At 49.1% G+C, this 16,895-nt stretch overlaps 2 protein-coding genes across 3 annotated transcripts in view; one reads left to right on the top strand and one right to left on the bottom strand.

Moving 5' to 3' along the window:
* Positions 1–3,427: 3,427 nt before the first annotated feature.
* Positions 3,428–16,895, bottom strand: part of LOC121478165 (basic proline-rich protein-like) — a 42,062-nt gene continuing 28,594 nt past the window's right edge. The window contains exon 3 of the mRNA XM_041733054.1: positions 3,428–4,997. Coding sequence (XP_041588988.1) covers positions 3,428–4,997 — 1,570 coding nt within the window. The remainder of the gene's footprint in view (positions 4,998–16,895) is intronic.
* EPB41L2 (erythrocyte membrane protein band 4.1 like 2) overlaps positions 3,748–16,895 on the top strand; it is a 202,136-nt gene continuing 188,988 nt past the window's right edge. The window contains exon 1 of one of the 2 annotated variants that reach the window (XM_041739352.1): positions 3,748–3,880. The gene's annotated coding sequence lies outside the window, so the exon portion shown is untranslated. The remainder of the gene's footprint in view (positions 3,881–16,895) is intronic. The other variant, XM_041739363.1, reaches the window with a different exon arrangement.

Genomic DNA, 16,895 nt, shown 5'->3' with positions numbered 1-16,895 from the left:
ACCAGAGTTGCCGACTGCTCGGCCCAGTTAGTGCCCCTAGACTGCTCTGCACCGTGGGAGCACGCGTGTTACTTGCCTCTGTGTGTGCAGACACGGCGCGAGGCCCGTGGCATCACACCCCTCGGACTGCTCACGTCTTTGTTTCACTCTTTGCAAATGCAGCTTTCGACGGGGGGTTCTCATTGGGCCCTCTTCTGCTTCTGCTTCCAGCTCCGGGGAGCAATCGACGGTGACATCCATCGAGCGACAGCTCCAGGGGCCTCACGCGGGTGGGCGGCTTTCTGCCACCGAGACACATGGAGCAGGGCTGCGTGTGTGGCATGACCCCAGTCCAGCTGAGCAAGCAGCTCAGTTCGGCAGGTTGAGAAACATACTTTTACTAGCAATAGTTGGGAGTGCATTCATTTATTCCTGAGAGACCCAGAGAGAGAGGCAGAGACCCAGGCAGAGGGAGGAGCAGGCTCCGTGCGGGGGAGCCCGATGCAGGACTCTATCCCGGGACCCCGAGGTCACGCCCTGAGCTGAGGGCAGATGCTCAAGCGTTTGCTTTCATGCCTCGGGAGCCAGGTGCCGGGGAGAGAAGCCCAGCCCATCCTGCTAGGAGGCCGCCTGGGGAGAGAGCTGTAAAAGGAGAGCTCCTGTGGAGGAGAAGTTAGGTTCCTCGTTGACAGGCGGCACCAACTACCGGACCGGGTGAGGCCGCCTTGGACGGCTTGTCCACAGTTGACCCTTCCAGCCGACACCGCACAGCGCAGAGCGGAACCGTTTCGTTGAGCCTGCTCGATGCCCAAAGAATCCCAGCAACAAAATGTTTGTCACTAATTTGGGGGGTTGTGCAGCCACAGACAAGTGCAAAGCTCCAAGGATTGGCCGGGGGAGGGAGTGCCTCCTGCGACACTTACGTGGTGTCCCTATCGCGTAGGCCGTGGGCCTGGGAACACGCGTCTGAGATGGAGCGGTCTCCCTGCGGAGGACCCAAGGGCAGGTTCTCGTTCAAAGCCCACCCAGTACTGCTACCTGGTTGGGCTTGGCAGCCAGAGGCGCGAGGATGGAAGGATGACTCACCGGTATGGTGGGATCCAGATTCTGAGGAGCGCGTGGATGAGCTGGTGAGGAGGGCTCTGGAGATCCGGGGCCGCCTCCTACTTAGAAGGCCAGACTGGCTTTGCCTGCAGATGGTGCCTAAAATTGAGGCGGCGGCGCTAAATTTGGATAGGATGACTCTCGGGTCTGGTGTCCAGATTCCTGTGTTGTTCTTTGTGGGTCCCTCCCTGTTACCCTAGTCCCTCTGAGTGGGGAGACCCAGCCTGGCTTTTATCAATCCGTTTTCCTGGAGACAAATATTCTGCCTTGAACTCCCACCCGGTGGGCCTGCCCGTGCTGACTGCTCGCATCTCCGAATATCGCCCCTTCACACTCTGCCCTGCTTGGCCGTCCCAACTTCTTTTCTCTCCCGGTTAAGGCCTCCCCGCTCGCCTGGAATGCCACCTGTTGTCTGCTGACGTCTGTGCCGTGCCACGAGCCATCTGTGTTGGTCCCTTCCTTATCGCTCCCAGAATTCCATTTTTCCTCCTTCAGTTCCTTGCAGGACATCACAGAGTCGGCTCCGTTCCACTGAAATGTTGTAAGGCTGTATCGACACCACAAAGTCTGATTCTTCCACACAAGAGCCTTCAGAGCTCTGATAACACCCTTGATCATCTCTTTAGCCTAAACCTTGCCGGCTCCCGCGTTAGCAAGGCTACGCACCCGCGGATATAAATTCGCTTCTCGGTATCCCCCCTAAAAGGTAGCTTCCTGAAGTGACTCCCATGCGTCAGCGGAGAACAGAGGACAGGAATCATTTCCTACGAGAAGGGCATTATCGTTTATCGATTACACCTAGACTTATGTTATTATTTTGCATTAGCATTTTTAAAGGCTCTCACCAGGTCTAGACAAAGGTCTTATGGGTTTTAGAGCTTATATAACCTTAGGGACTCTCTTTCTTAAGCAAAAAATTTACAAATATAGTTTCAGGCCTGTGAGAATGAGGGATCCCGAAGCTTCAGTGTTGTTAGTCTCCTTGTAAATCGGCCTCAAAGTTCCTGTTGGTATCGTCTCACGACATCCCCGGCTTTCTCCCATCAAGGCTGCTCTCTCATGGGTGCTCTTCCCCCCATATCAGTGCCTCTGATTAAGGCCAGCGGGGTGCTCAGCGCACGCAGGATCGGGTGAGTTCACATACGTCAGGGGCTTAGAACAGCATCTAGTATGTGGAACATGCAATAGGTGTTAGCGACTACTAGTATTATTTTTAAAAAGATTTTATTTATTTATTCATCAGAGAGGGAGAGGACACAAGCAGGGGGGACACCAGACGGAGGGGGAAGCAGACCCCTCGCTCAGCAAGGAGACCGAATGGGGCCTTGATCCCCGGACTCTGGGATCATGACCTGGGCCAAACAAAGGTGCTTCACCGACTGAGCCACCCAGGCCACCCGGCTATTATTACCTTTATTGCTTACCAGCAGGTCTTTAGAAAACAGTGTGTCTTCCCGACTTAATTTTCTTTGATGTGCTGGGGTTAATACTTGCCCTGCCCTTTCCCAACGGTTATTGGGAGGATCAAGTGATAAGATACATGAAGGAGCTTTGTCGACTACAAGCACCAGGCCCCAGGAGACTGTAACTGAGCTTCCATGCGACATTGTTAGTTTTAGAAAAGATTATGTTTGGCAAAGAAAAGAGGACTTTGGCCCAGGCAGCGTCATTAAAGCCCTCGCTAAGGGAGAGAGCAAGAACGAGAGGTGCGCGGCTGGCACACCCTGGAGGCCTGCCCTGCGCCTCCCTCTTGATGCGCCAACGTTCAGAAAAGATGAAATCAGTAGAATCTGAGAAAAAGTGGTGTAATTTTATAAAAGAAAAGCAGCAGGGCCCCGGGAGGTATCGTGTGTCTTTCACAGCCTTAGGTCTGCAGCATCCTCAGCCTTGTCCTGCTCTGCAATCTGGGCTCCCAGGGTGCTGCCTGGAGGAAGCCTACTCACGCTTTGGGTTCGGTGTGAAAGTCCCTCCTCTGTGGGGTTTCCCCAAGCCCCCCAGCCCCTCCCGCAGGAAGAATAAATAGTTCCTTTTCTTTTTTCTTTCTTTTGAAAACATTTTTATGTATTTATTCATGAGAGGCAGAGAGAGGCAGAGACCCAGGCCGAGCGAGGGAGGAGCCGGACGCGGACCGGATGCCGGGACCCGGGGTCACGCCCTGGGCTGGGCCGCGGGAGACGCCCCCTCCTCCCCCCCTCCCCCCCGGGCCTTCTCCCCGCGGAAAAGCTCTTCCCCGGGCTCCGCGGAAAGGGACCCGCGAGCCCTGTGCCCGCGTCCATGGGCTCAGTGACGGCTTAGGCCTCGCGCAGTCCGAGGAAAGCAGTTTGCAAAGTTGGTGAAACGGGATTTACGGGCGGAGTTCGCGGTCGGGGAGCGCATCCTTGCAGCCGCGGGTGCCGGGCGGCCGGTGCGGCGAATCCCGCGGCAAGCCCCGCCCCGGGGGCGTGGCCGAAGGGGGGGCGTGACCATAGAGGCGTGGCGCGGCCGAAGTGGGCGTGGCCAGCGGGCCGTGGCCGGGCGTGGCGCGGTCGGAGGGGGCGTGGCCACGGGGGCGTGGCGCGGCCGGAGGGGCGTGGCCGAGGCGTGGCGCGGCCGGGGGGTTTCCGCGCTGGGGGCGCGTCCGGGGGGCGCAGGCGGGGCTTCCGCCGCGAGGGGCGGGGCGGGCGCCGGGGCTCTGACGGCCGGAGCCAGGGAATTTCAATTTGAAACGCGGCGGCGGAGGAGGCGGCGCGGCGGCCCCGAGGCTGCGGCTGGAGCGGGAGCGGCCCCGCGGGAGCGAGCCCCGGCGGCGCGGAGCGCGGTGAGGCGGCTCGCGGGGCTGCGGGGCTGCGGGCGGGGGCCGGGGGTCGGAGTCCTGGGGGCGCCGCGGGGCTGGGGGGGCTGGGGGGAGGGTCAGGGGTCCCGGGGGTCCCGAGGTCCCGGGGTCCGGGCGGAGCGGCTGGTCCCCGCGGAGCGCGGGCCGCCCGGAGTGTCCCCGAGGCCGCGGCCGGGGCGCTGAGCCGGGCAGGAAGCGGCGGCGGGACGGCGCCCCGGGGGGAGGGCGGCGGCCCCGGGACTGCTGCCTCCCGCCCCGAGGCCCGGGTCCCGCGTCCCCCGCCCGCCTCTCCCTCCCCGGGGTCGGGGCCACGTCGGGGCGGCGCCGGGAGGGGCGGGGCGCCGGTGAGCCGCGCGGGCCCCGAGGTGCCGGGGTTTGGGGCGGCGCGTCCCGGGCCCGCGGGGAGGCCGGCGGAGGAATCCCGCTGCATCCCGGGCGCCGGCCGCGGGCCCGAGCGGATACCCGCGCGGAGCTGGGCGCGGGGGTGAGGGGCGGCAGGGGGGCGCCTGGGGACCGCCGCGCGCGTGGGCGGTGCCGGGGCTGGGCGAGGGGCCCCACGCGCGCCGTCCCGCCGCCCCACGCGCGCCCCGTCCCGCCGCCCCACGCGCGCCCCGTCCCGCCGCCCCACGCGCGCCCCGTTCCGCCCCGTCCCGTCCCCCGCCCCCTCGCGCCCTGTTGCGGTCCCGGAGGTCGGGGGCGGCCCCCAGCGCCCGGGCCTCTGCGCTCACTGCCGGTCCGCCCGCGGGGCCGCTGCGAGGGGCGGGTGAGGGGTCCGGGGGTGCAAGTGCGGGGTCCGGGGGTGCGAGTGCAGGGTGCGGGGTGCGAGGTCGGGGGTGCAAGTGCACGGTGCAGGGTGCGGGGTGCAGGGTGCGCGGTCTGAGGTCCGGGGGTGCGAGTGCGGGGTGCAGAGTGCGCGGTGCAGGGTCCGGGGGTGCCGGGTGGGGTCCGGGGGCGCCGCTCCTCGGCGGCCAGGGTTGCGGAGAGGCCAGAGGAGCTGCCGCCCAGGCCGGTTACTCTGCGGCACGGCCTCCGGGCCCCCCTCGCTAATTTGCGGATCCTTCCATCCACCCGTTCCTCGTCGCTTCCACCGCGGCCGCTGCTTCTAAGACGGAGGGAAGGTGAACAGATCGGAGCAGTAAATGTGCTTTTTTTTTTTTTTTTTTTTTTGAATCCCGTCCTTTCCTGTTTCTTGAACTTCTTGCCTCCAAAATGTCTTTTGCATGTCGTCGTGCCAGCAGTCTTGTTCTTTTTACTGTTACATAAGCTTTTTCATATTTTTAATGACTCCAAGAGTCTTCCCTTTATTCGTCCATATTCTTCAGCTCCCCCCCCCCAAGGTTTTCTTCTCCCACCGGAACGCATTATTTCTGTGTCCTCCGTCTATAATACAGTGAGAGAATTCGCAGTGTAGTTTGGCTTTCTATCTCATTTCACCTTGGGTTTAGCACTTGAGGGAAACTGAGTCAGCTTTTTGGCTGCAGGGGCGGGGATGTAGGACTCCCAGGCCCTGAGCAGGTTCCCTGGGAGACCAGGGCGCTGCCCCTGTTCGGGTGCTGCGGGCAGTCTTGGGGTGTGACCCGGGCCACCCAGCTTCCTCCATCTATGGACACAGTTTGCAAAGAACGAGGCAGTGTCACCTGTCAGCGGTGGCCAGTCCTGTGATTCAGATTGAGAACCTCCTCAAACCTCAGATATCTCCTCGTTGGAGCTTGTGGGAACAATGGGGTGGATTTAGGGCGCCTCTGGTCCTAGTCTGCCTTCCCCACTCCCTGGGCAGACTTCCCGCTGGTAGTGGTCTGGTGTGCAGGAGGACTGCCGAGAACCAGAGGCTGCTCACGTGCACTGACCCGAGGGGACAGTTTCTTTCCTTTCAAAACACACTTCATTAAGAAAGCCCGAGTCCTAAGCCCTCGCTCATCTTTCACCTCCAGCCCAAGTAGTTAGAGCACCTGTGCAGAGACACTGCGGAGGAAACAGGTGGGTGTGTTGAGCTCCCCATGGAATATCTTGGTATCTAACTTGGGTGGGGATTGCTTAAAATAATTAAAAGTAATACCAAAGTTACAATTTTAGTGAAATCATTGCTAACTTATGTAAAAAAATTTAACTGTTACGGAATATTTCAACTGGGTATGTATTATTAGATTGGGTAGGTATGCGGGTGGTATGTACGTTAAAATCAGAAATTTAATTCCAAGTAGGAAGAAGCAGATTTTCAGATTTAGGGGATGGACCCGAAAGGAGGCCCACCAAAAAATAACCGCAAACGTAAAACACGGAAATTCAGGGAATTCTTACTGTATTTCGAGAGCTGGCTTTGAGGACAGTTACGTATGTGCCTGTGTTGGTGGCTCTCGGGCCGGTGGTCACTAGGTCGTGAGCGCTCCGCGCCTTCCAGTGTACCCTGTGCTGCTCTGAGTTGATGAGCCGGCCGCGTCCTTCCTTCCTAACGTAGCGTTCCTGTGGTTTACCCTTTCCAAATTACCGGGTCCAAAGAATCGAGTTTAGAAGACCTATCCAGTCACCAGATTTTAAAAATAGATTTTTAAAAATCATAACCATGTCCATGTGTACTACCCAGCCATTTGCTTTCAACTAAAAATACTTGCAAAGATGACAAAGCAGTCCTCAACCAAAATATTTATTGGTAAAATTACTCTGTAATTAGTAATATTGTATAGTTATGTTTAACATCAGGTTTTGCTCTGAATCACCAATCTCATATTACTGTGGCCAGAGAACTACAAGGGGTTTTATCTTTGCCGTTTTATTTAGGAATGTGGGGTTTGTATTTTATTTAGTAGAATGCTAAATATTTTTGAAGATTTGACTTTGTTTCTGTTTCCACAGGAAGCTATGGGCATTTGTCTTTGTTTTTTGAACCAAAGTAGTCTTTTTGAAAGCTGTGTGTGGACTTTTTGGGAGCGTAAGCTTTGCTCATATTTTTATAAGACAATATAGTAGTTTGTGCGGATACCGCTGAGAGTCAAAATTTGCATTTCTAAAATCTCTTGTTTTTACTTGGAGAAAACAAAGGAAATGTGCCTACCTCCCCAGCCCCACCTTTATTTAGAAACATTTCCAGTGGCCCTGTTTGCTTTTTCAGATTCAGAATTACTGTACCCTGAGTACCCCCCAGGTGCCCCCCAGGTACCCTTACAGAGTTAAAAGCTGGACGTCAGGGTTTCTGCTGGCTTCGGCCCTGAGTCCCTGCGCGTTCATAGAATCCTCAAGGGCTGCCCTTTCCACTCAGCGAATGGACGCGCAGCCCTTGCCCTCCGCCCTGACACTCAGACATTTGCAGACTCCTCGGGGGTCGGAGTTCATAGAAGATTTGTACAGGAACCCCCACAGATTCCAGACAGAGCATCCTGTGGGAATGCCATGCTTCGGCCCGAAGCAGCCCCCTAATCGGGGGGAGGCCATCGCTGGTGTGCACCCCCCCCGCCCCAATCTCAGATGGGGTCGTGGCCGCTTGGGAGCTGCAGGAGCGTGGCCTCAGGTGCAAGTAGTAGAGTCGTGGGGCGATTACAGGGAAGGCAGAAAGGGGAGCGGGCGGTCGTCCTCATAGCTAGAGGTAGCTGGCGGTGGTGACCAGTGCTTTTTAACGGTTTTCTGTAAAGTTCGTGTGTGCATTTTGTATGAGAGCAAATGTATTTACGTGGATGTGGATATATATTTGGCATGTAAAGTGATCTATAACATTGTGCTTAACTCATTTGACAAATCTATTCATTGAACCTTTATAGAATATTTTAGGGGTGCTTTTTGTGAAGATTCTTTGAAAGTTGGAGTTGGCGTAGAACCTAGTGGTAGTTCATGTAGCTGCGTCACGTAGGCCATATGGGTCATGTAGGCCATATGTCATAGAGAAGATTTGCTTTTCTTGCTGGTGGATTTTGTTTTCTCTCGCTTTGTGGTTGGATTGACATCCCTGTGGCTTTCTTAGAGATGTGTTTTTCATGTCTAGAAGGATAGATACTTTTGATGTATCATTTTTCTCAATACTCAGTGTTTGGGATAGTATTTGTTTTAATGAGAATTTCAGTGGTTTTCTCAATTTTCTCATTAAATTTTTTTTTTTACTTAGTGCAAGTTGGGTGAAGGGGCAGAGGGAGAGTTGAGCAAGGATCCTGCCCTGGGCTCGATCCCAGGACCCCAAGATCATGACCTGAGCTGAAGGCAGATGTTTAGCTGACAGCCACCCAGGCATACCTCAGTTTTCTCATTTTTAAAGTGATGTCACTTACCGTTTGGATAAGGTTATATACTGCTTCTGGATTTTTTCCCCCTAAAGATCGAAATTGGGCTAACTTCATATTCTCAATTACTTTTAAAATGGAATTATAATTTCATTTCATGGATACTGCCCTGAGTATTAGTATTTTTTCAATTTAGCATATTAGAGCCATGAAGGTCTACATGTCTGTAGGTTGCCTCCTAAATTATCTTTATAGTAATTGGAATATGTGTGAGGAATAAGAATGCTCTTTTTATTCGCTCTGAGAAATACCTTCAGTAAGGTTTTGTTTCAGGTAGCCACGTTAACATTTTGTGCATGTGACTAACTTCAGGGTCATGGGGACGGTTTCCGTACTTTCTAGGTTAAGAAGGAGAGGGTGTGGAAAGGGCTCCACGGTGATTTGTCTGCCCCTCCGTATGATCTTATCTAGACCAGGTAGGGAGGGTCATTGTATCTAAACTAAAGCTTTTCGAAACTGAAAAGCCGGTTTCCTCTTGCTTTGCTCTTTTTATGGCCTCACTGTGAACCTCTTTGAAAGAAATTGCCAGATACAAAAAGACTGATGAATGGTACCTTTTGATTGCCTTATTCCAAGATGACTGTGGACTGTGATTTTTTTTTAAAAAGGATTTTATGTATTTATTTTACAAGACAGAGAGCATGAGCAGGGAGAGGGGCAGAGGCAGAGGCACAGAGAGAGTCTCAGGCACAGTCCACACTGAGCACGGAGCCTGATGCAGGGCTCGATTGCATGACCCAGAGATCATGGCCTGAGCTGGAACCAAGAGTCGGACACCTGACCGACTGAGCCCCCCAGGAGCCCCAGGAAAATTGTGATTTTGGAAATTTTTCATATAGGTCTGATTACCACCTATCACCTTTTGTAAGCCCTGAGTTCAGGTTTCTAGACCTCCTGTTGAGCTGGAACTAACACCATGATAACAAGTGTGCTGAGTTTAGTCATATTTTTGGGTTTCTACCAGTATAAACACACATCCCACTATCTCAAAGACATTAAATTAAAATGTAATTTGCACTTTGCCATAATTCCTAGGTTCTTTTTCTTTTTGTCCAGACAGGCCACACCTTTAGATTCATTCACCTAGAGGACCAGAAAGGAGCATGGAGATTATTTAGTGTAGACATGCTTGAAGTAGAGCGGGATGAGTGAGAAAGTACTGCCCAGTGTGGTTTGTGAACTGGCTGAGACTTTATTTATTTATTATTTTTAAAATATTTTATTTATTTTTTCATGAGAGACACAGAGAGAGGCAGAAACATAGGCAGAGGGGGAAGCAGGCTCCATGCAGGGAGCTCCTAGGACCCCGGGATCATGCCCCAAGCCAAAGGCAGACGCTCAACCACCGAGCCACCCGGGCGTCCCAGGCTGAGACTTTAATAAAGTGTGCGCTTGTGTGCACGTGTGCACGTGTGTGCGTGTGTCTGAGTATTGGAGAGAGATTTTTGGGAGCAGTGTTTTGGAAAGTATTTTGGGAAACAGAAGATCAAAAACTGCTGTTTTAGTTCAGTTCTTATTTTTGAGGTTAGGAAACCTCCATCCTGCTGGACTGGTTTACTTCTGGGGCTCCTGTGCAGCTGTATTCTGGGAATTCCCTTTGCCTTTCTTTCTGGGCTCCCAGGTTACTGGGCTCTCTGTCTCTTTATTAACTCTTACTTTAACTATATCCTCCAGCAATTTCCAAGAAAGTGCCAATGGAAGGTGAATTTTTTGAAACCTTGCATGTCTTGAAGCAGCTTTTTTCCACTCTTAAATGCATTTTTTTTCCCCAGGTAGGCTCCATGCCCACTGTGGGGCTTGAACTCATGACCCTCAGATCAAGAGTTGCATGCACTACTGACTGAGCCAGCCAGGTGCCCCTGAAATGCCTTTTTGTGCTCTTATGGTGAATGCTTTTATAGTTTGGCTGGGTATAGAATTCCAACTTAGTGACTACTTAGTCTTTTGACTTTTTCAGGCATGATTCTGTTGTGATCTGGCTTGCCAGTGGTGGTGGGCAGGAGCCCCGCAACTCTTAATGTTTGCCTAAGTGGGTGTGGCTGGTTTGCTCTTCTTAGGAGTTTTTAGGATTTTCTCTTTGAACTTGGTGTTTTGAAATTTCATGATGGTGTGCCTTGGGTATGGGAGGTTTTTCACTCATTGTGCTGGGCACTTGCTCAGTGGGCTCTTCCAGGTTGGAAACTCGTGTCTTCCTGAAATCTTCCTCTGTGATAATTTCTCCCTCTGTGTTCTCTGGTGTTTCCGAAACTTCTGTTATTTGGATTAAATTTTCTAGATTGACTCTCCAATTTTATTAGTGTTTTTTTTTTATTTTTCCTCTCATACCATCCCTTTATTTTTTGTTTGGTTTTTGCTTTCTTCTAACCTCTCTGCTGATTTTTTTGTTTGTTTGTTTTGTTTTCCTGTTTTCAATGCTGCTCCTTGGTCACTGAATTTTCTTTCTGGTAATGTCTTTGGTTTTTCCATGTGTGTAGTGTCTCCAGTCTTACTCTACTTATGGCCCTTTGCACTTGCTTCCCCTCTGGAATGCTCTTCCAGCAGATACCTGCATAGCTTACTCCCTTAACTCCTTCAGATCTTTGTTTCCCATGATCATTTATTTGAAACTACAACCCTGCTTGCACACCTAAAACCCTAGTATGCCTTCAATCTTTCTTTCTTTTCTTTTCTCTCTTTCTTTCTTTTCTTTCGTAGTATGTATTATTATCACCTCGGTATAGACTGCAAGAAGGCAAATATTTTTGTCTATTTTGCACTTGATGAATACATGTTGCCTGAGTAGTAGGGCCTCCTTGTTTTCTGTGTTCCCCCCACATCTGCCCTCTGTGTCTGGATTCCCTCAGCCTGGAGACTTCCTTCAACTGCTCTAGAGAATGAACCTCTTGTCTTTTGGCTGCAAAGTTCAGAGAGAGGGAGGGAGAAGGAAGAGTTTCAGGAGTGCTCCATGTGCTGTTTTCAGCTCTGTCTCTCCCCTTGCACTCTGTGGCCTCTGGAACCTCCACTTCCTAGGCTCCTGGGGCCTCTCCCAGGGCTCAGTTTGCTTCTTGGAGGCCTCCACCAGAACAGGGATTCAGCTTTGGCTTCCTCTGCTTTGCTAAGTCAGTTACTTTGTACATCTGTTTTCCATCTTCTAAAATTCTGTTGATATATCTCATCTGCTGGCCTGTCCCCTCCTTTTTTCTTTTTTTTTGTCCCTCCCCGTTAAAAAAAATTTTTCCTTACTGTCATTTTAGTGTGGTTTTGGGAGGGAGCAGAAATTAACTCATGTTCAGTCCACTGATTTAGGGTTTTGAATTGATAAAAATAAAATCCCCAAGATTACTGTGGTAGTCACAGTTTGGTAAAGACTGCAGCCATAGTAAAATGGTCCTTTTTTTTTTTTTATGCCAGATACTGAGTTGAACTTTATATATGTATTTTTATATATATAAAAATATATAATGTAAATATAATATCGTGTATATAACATATGTATATATCATAGATATGTGTATATATACATGTGAAGAGAGAGAAAGTCAGGTGATTGAGCCAACATCTGGGGTGGGTGGGAGTTGACGACTGATATGTCTGAATGGAAAGGTGCTGCTTCCTAGGAAGACTTCGGCAAATGTATTATTTTTTTTCTTGTGATAGTTTCATGGATTAGTTCAGTACAGATGCTTATAAATCTTACAGTACATACTTGAATTAGATTTAAAAATACACAGTAAAAGTTTGTGACTATGTTTCAGAAATGGCAACCTTATTTTAGAGCGTCCTGAATGCCTTCATTTATCTTCAGACTGATATGTGGTTTGCATACACATATATTAAATATTCTTTGAATATTGATTCTGTGATTAGAGGAAACTCTGAACTCCTGTGGATTCTGTTAAATACTTTTAGGGTAAAAAATTTGGTTACTAGGGCATGAATAGGGAATGGGAATTACACTCATGAAGATATACATACTAGGGATTTTTTTTGTATGGAGTTTAGGGCAACAGAAATGGGGTTCTGATAAGGTATTGGCTGTGAGGTCCGAGGAAGCTCCCAAAGACCCAAAGACTCATACGTGCGTGTAGTTAGTGTAGGTTAAACTCTTTGGTGGGTTTTACAGATTTATAAATTCAAATACTCTGTTCCTTAGTGTAGAAGATGTTGCAAGCAGTAGACCAGGATATATTTTCCCAAAGTGTGGTGTGTGTTAAAATGAGTTAAGGTGGTACACAGATGAATCTTTCTCTTTTACTGGTTAAATATACATGTCAGTGTACATCAGAAACATAGACAAGTGCCTCAAACCTATGATTTCATTGGTATTAACATAGTATAAGGCTAAAATGAAGTAGGTATTTTTGTAACTTGATTTAAAGGTTAAATATAAAGTAAAAAATACAGTGACAGTGTTTGGATTTGGCAAAAAATATAAAGTTGTTATGTGAGTGAACTTTGAGAAATGGTGCATATGTTCAAAATATCATTTTTTTGTTGAAATTTTTATTTATTCATGAGAGACACAGAGAGAGGCAGAGACACAGGCAGAGGGAGAAGCAGGCTCCAGGCAGGGAGCCCGATGTGGGACTCTATCCTGGGGCCCTGGGATCACGCTCTGAGCCGAAGGCAGATGCTGAACCGCTGAGCCATCCAGGCATCCCCAAAATATCATTTTCTATCAAGGTCATTAATGGATTTTTTTTCTTTCTCCTAGTAGATAACAGCATAAAAACCATTATGTGGTGATTGCAGCTTAGACTTCTCATGGTTTTCTTTTCTATTAAATATGGTTTTAATTTGCAAAGTTTCGTTTTAATCTTTTCAAAGTAAATCGCTTTTCTCATTTGATCTTAAAATACATTTCATACCGTGTGTCCAACAGATAAAAGCGGGTCAGGAAGAGGTTAAACTACCAGAGTCATTTGGTTTCCTAAGGGAGCGTCAGGCACAGCCAAGGCCTGCTTGTGTCCAGTTGTCCCCTCTGCTCTTTGCTCCTCTGCTGCTGATGGAGTTGCCAATTGAATTTTTCTTGGAGAACACAGGAAGCCTGCCAAGTTCTGTAGCTAGAGATCTGTCCTGTAGCTCTCATCTATTTGTATCTTGAGCCCTGAAGGTAGACAGAGCTGGGTCTTCCAAAAATAGTTCAATAAATGTGTCAACATTTTGAGATACTGTTGGAAAAACAAGGAAGTAGAAGTCCTATGGGATTATTAGGAAATGGTGCCAAATGCCTTCACTAAGATTTGAAAAGCTAGTGTGGCAGGGTCATCTGCTAGATGGCGGTGCACATTCAGCCTTCATTCTGGGAGCCCACTTGCACCATGATAATCTTTCCCTTTTCCCCAGTATGCTCTGTTTAATTGCTCTTGGACTCTGGTAGGAAAGCTGCTAAGTGAACACCTCCCTTGAAAAGTTTTCTTTAATCCACTTCTCTTAAAGGGAGAAAGGAAAACTCATTTTTCTTAATAAAATGAATACAAATTGTGTATGGGAAAGATTAAAATGTCAAGAAATGAGTTGGGTCTGTCTACTGACAGAGGAATCAAGAGTTTATCCATAAGCTTGTAACCAGAACTGTTTTTGGATCTCAGCCATTAAAATCAACATCAGTAAAGCCTGTGTCTTAATTTCTGTAATGCCAAGATTGTCTGCTTTAAGTTACACACATATGAGAATATGGATACATTTGTCCCTCTCCCTCCCTCACCTGCCGCAGGAAAATAAAGGTATGTTGCAGATATTCTTAACTTTGCAGCTCCCTGGCGAGGAGCCGTAGATGTGGGCAGCATGTGTCGTGCAGATGTGCCTCTAGCTTTTCTCCTAGCTGGGGCCAGTTCACTTTTGTCCCCATGCCGCAAGCTTAAATGGAAAGACTCGAGGGTAGATTTTAGAGCATTTTATGGATCTATGATTGCTGTGTTGCTCGCTCCGTGCAGCCCACACGATAGCAGTGAGAGATAACGTGGCCTTTTTTCCGGGACCTTTTTTTGTTGTTGTTGGATTTTTTTAAAGTCATGTTTTTAATGCATCTATATATTGAAACGCTTTTTGGCAGAAGGAATATACCATCATTAGTTACAGAAGAGTGTCTCTTTTAAAACTTTTTATTACGGGAAGTTGAAGATACATTCAGAAGTAGAGAGAACACTAGTGTAGTGAACCCTGGGTACCCTCACCCAGCTTTGATAATTACCAGGACATAGCAGTCGTGTCTCATCAACACTTCCCTTCCACTCCTGACACTACCCTCCTCCGAGGATGATTATGAAGCAAATTCTAGACATCATATAATTTCATTTGTATATAGATATTTCCTCCTGCCCCTTCTTTTTGGCACGTGCATTCTAGTCTCCAAAATAAAATTGATGTCCATTACTGCTTGTGTAGAGTCACAGAGATGAGTTCATTTGCGACTTAGGTCATGTTTTTGGAATAAATTTCTGACTGTGGTTTTGATCAGAGAAAGTTTCATCTAAACGTAGCTTGTGGACATAGGAAATGCTCTAGCCAGTGCTAAAAAAACCTAATACTTTCTAAACCAAATCAGAGCTGATCTTCAGAGTCTAGTATATTCTCAAGGTACTGTTGCTGTTCTGTATGTTTTTTTCCCCATTGCTCCTACATTTACTTTAATGACTTTAAAGGCTTTAATGATTTCCGATTTTCCTTTTTTCTCCTTCCTTCCCTCCCACACTCCCTTTCTCTCTTTCATTCTTCTTTTGCTTAGCACGGTTTTGTTGGCAATATGTTGGAAGTAGACCAAGCGAAACATTTTTTTTCAGCTGACTGGATTTTAATGGGACTATACAGTTACTGTAAAATCAGATCAACCTGCCATGTGTATGGTCTGTCTGGTTTTATAGAGGGGAAAGTGCATGCTTCAAACATTGGTCATATGTTAGTTTATAAATCAAAAAGTTGGCATTATAGTTGAAGCTGACAATCACTTAATAGTTGAAATGTGTTTCCCAATTAATAAAGGCAGAATTTTTGGAAAAGATTTTATTTTATTTGAGGGAGAGAGAGACAGAAATAGCAACAGAGAGCACAAGTGACGGGGGGAGCGGGAGAAGCAGGCTCCCTGCTGAGCAAGGAGCCCGATGTGGGGCTTGATCCCAGGACCCCAGAGCTGAAGAGACACCTAACCGACTGAGCCACCCAGGTGCCCCTAAAGGCAGGATTTTTATGTGAGAGGTAGTTTATTTTAAGTTTTACTTTTATTTATTTATTAAATTCCATTCATTCATTCATTCATTCATTTTTAGAGAGAGAAAGAGTGCATGAGCAAGGAGAGGCAGAGGGGGAGAGAGAGTCTTAAGCAGGCTCCATGCCCAGCACAGAGCCCAACGAGTGGCTTGATTTCATGACCCTGAGATCATGACCTGAGCCAAGATCAAGATAATGGACGGAGCCACACAGGCACCCCTGATTTTTACTTTATTCTTATTTATTTTATTTTATTTTATTATTTATTTTATTTTATTTATGATAGTCACAGAGAGAGAGAGAGAGAGAGAGAGGCAGAGACATAGGCAGAGGGAGAAGCAGGCTCCATGTACCGGGAGCCCGATGTGGGATTCGATCCCGGGTCTCCAGGATCGCGCCCTGGGCCAAAGGCAGGCGGTAGACTGCTGTGCCACCCAGGGATCCCTGATTTTTACTTTAAATTAAAATATAGTTTAGTATGTTTTCTTTGGGAGGTCATTATATACTGAATTATTTTAATCTGTGCTTTATTGAATCGTAGTGTATTTTCTTTGTAAAGGTATCACATGGTGAATTAGCAAGTATTGGTAATAACGGGTCACATTCCTCGAGTACTTCGTCCGTGTCCAGTACTGTTCTGTTGCTTAGTTTGTTCGTTGTCCCCTTGCAGTAACCCCGTGAGGTAGGTACTGTCCTGGGTTACCTGTCGAAGAGTGAGGGGCAGTTTCATTCAGAAGTTGGATGACAGTTGGGGGGGTTCCAGGCCCGGTCCCTCTCTGGGGAGCTGGGCAGGAGGGAGGCGAGCACCGATCTGGGCAGGGGTGGCTGCCGCCTGCCTTGCTCTCTGTCGCTGCTTTATAAGTGGGACGTCGCGTCCATCTGCAGCGTGACAGGTCGCAGGGTGGCTGCCCAGGTTGGAGGTTCCAGGTGCCGCTGACCATTGGGAGTTTTGCCTCGTGCCGTCAGGGGTGTCAGAGCTCCGCTGTCCCTGAGCTGTCCCCTGGAGACAGGCTTGGGGGAGTTTGTCCCGGGTCCTTGGGGATGGGAATTTTAAGCAACCAGGTACCTGATAGTTTATCTCCCTTCCTTTTTTCCTGAAAGGAGCAGAGGGTGGAAAGGATATTGTTGCAGCCCCAAGTCCCGCTTCAACCAGTTGCTGGGTGTGACACTGGGGAAATGAGGTTGCTTCCTGTGTCCTTCTCTTAAATGGGTCAGGCGCCCTGAATTAAGTCTGGATCTGTATACGGTGTCTGGCTGGGCCCTTGGGCCCCGCAGAGGGTCGCTCCCAGGGCCCTTGTGTAGAGGAGCGACACAGACGGGCTTGGGCAGAACATTGGCTAAAGCTTTCATGGTATCCCCATGGCAGTTTTGGGAGTATGCTGTTCATTTGCGAGAACTCTGTGGTGGTGATTATTACTGAAATTTTAATCTTGGTCATCTAAGATATTTCTTGCCAGTGATTTTTATTATGACCCGACGGGGACTGCTGACGGGATGGATGGACAGACGCCAGGGACACTTGTAGGGAAGCCTAGCAAGCTGATGCGGCTTGT

This window comes from Vulpes lagopus, chromosome 2 (genome assembly GCF_018345385.1).
Source record: "Vulpes lagopus strain Blue_001 chromosome 2, ASM1834538v1, whole genome shotgun sequence".
In the NCBI taxonomy this organism is placed as follows: domain Eukaryota; kingdom Metazoa; phylum Chordata; class Mammalia; order Carnivora; family Canidae; genus Vulpes; species Vulpes lagopus.
This window is presented reverse-complemented; position numbering and strand designations above follow the sequence as displayed.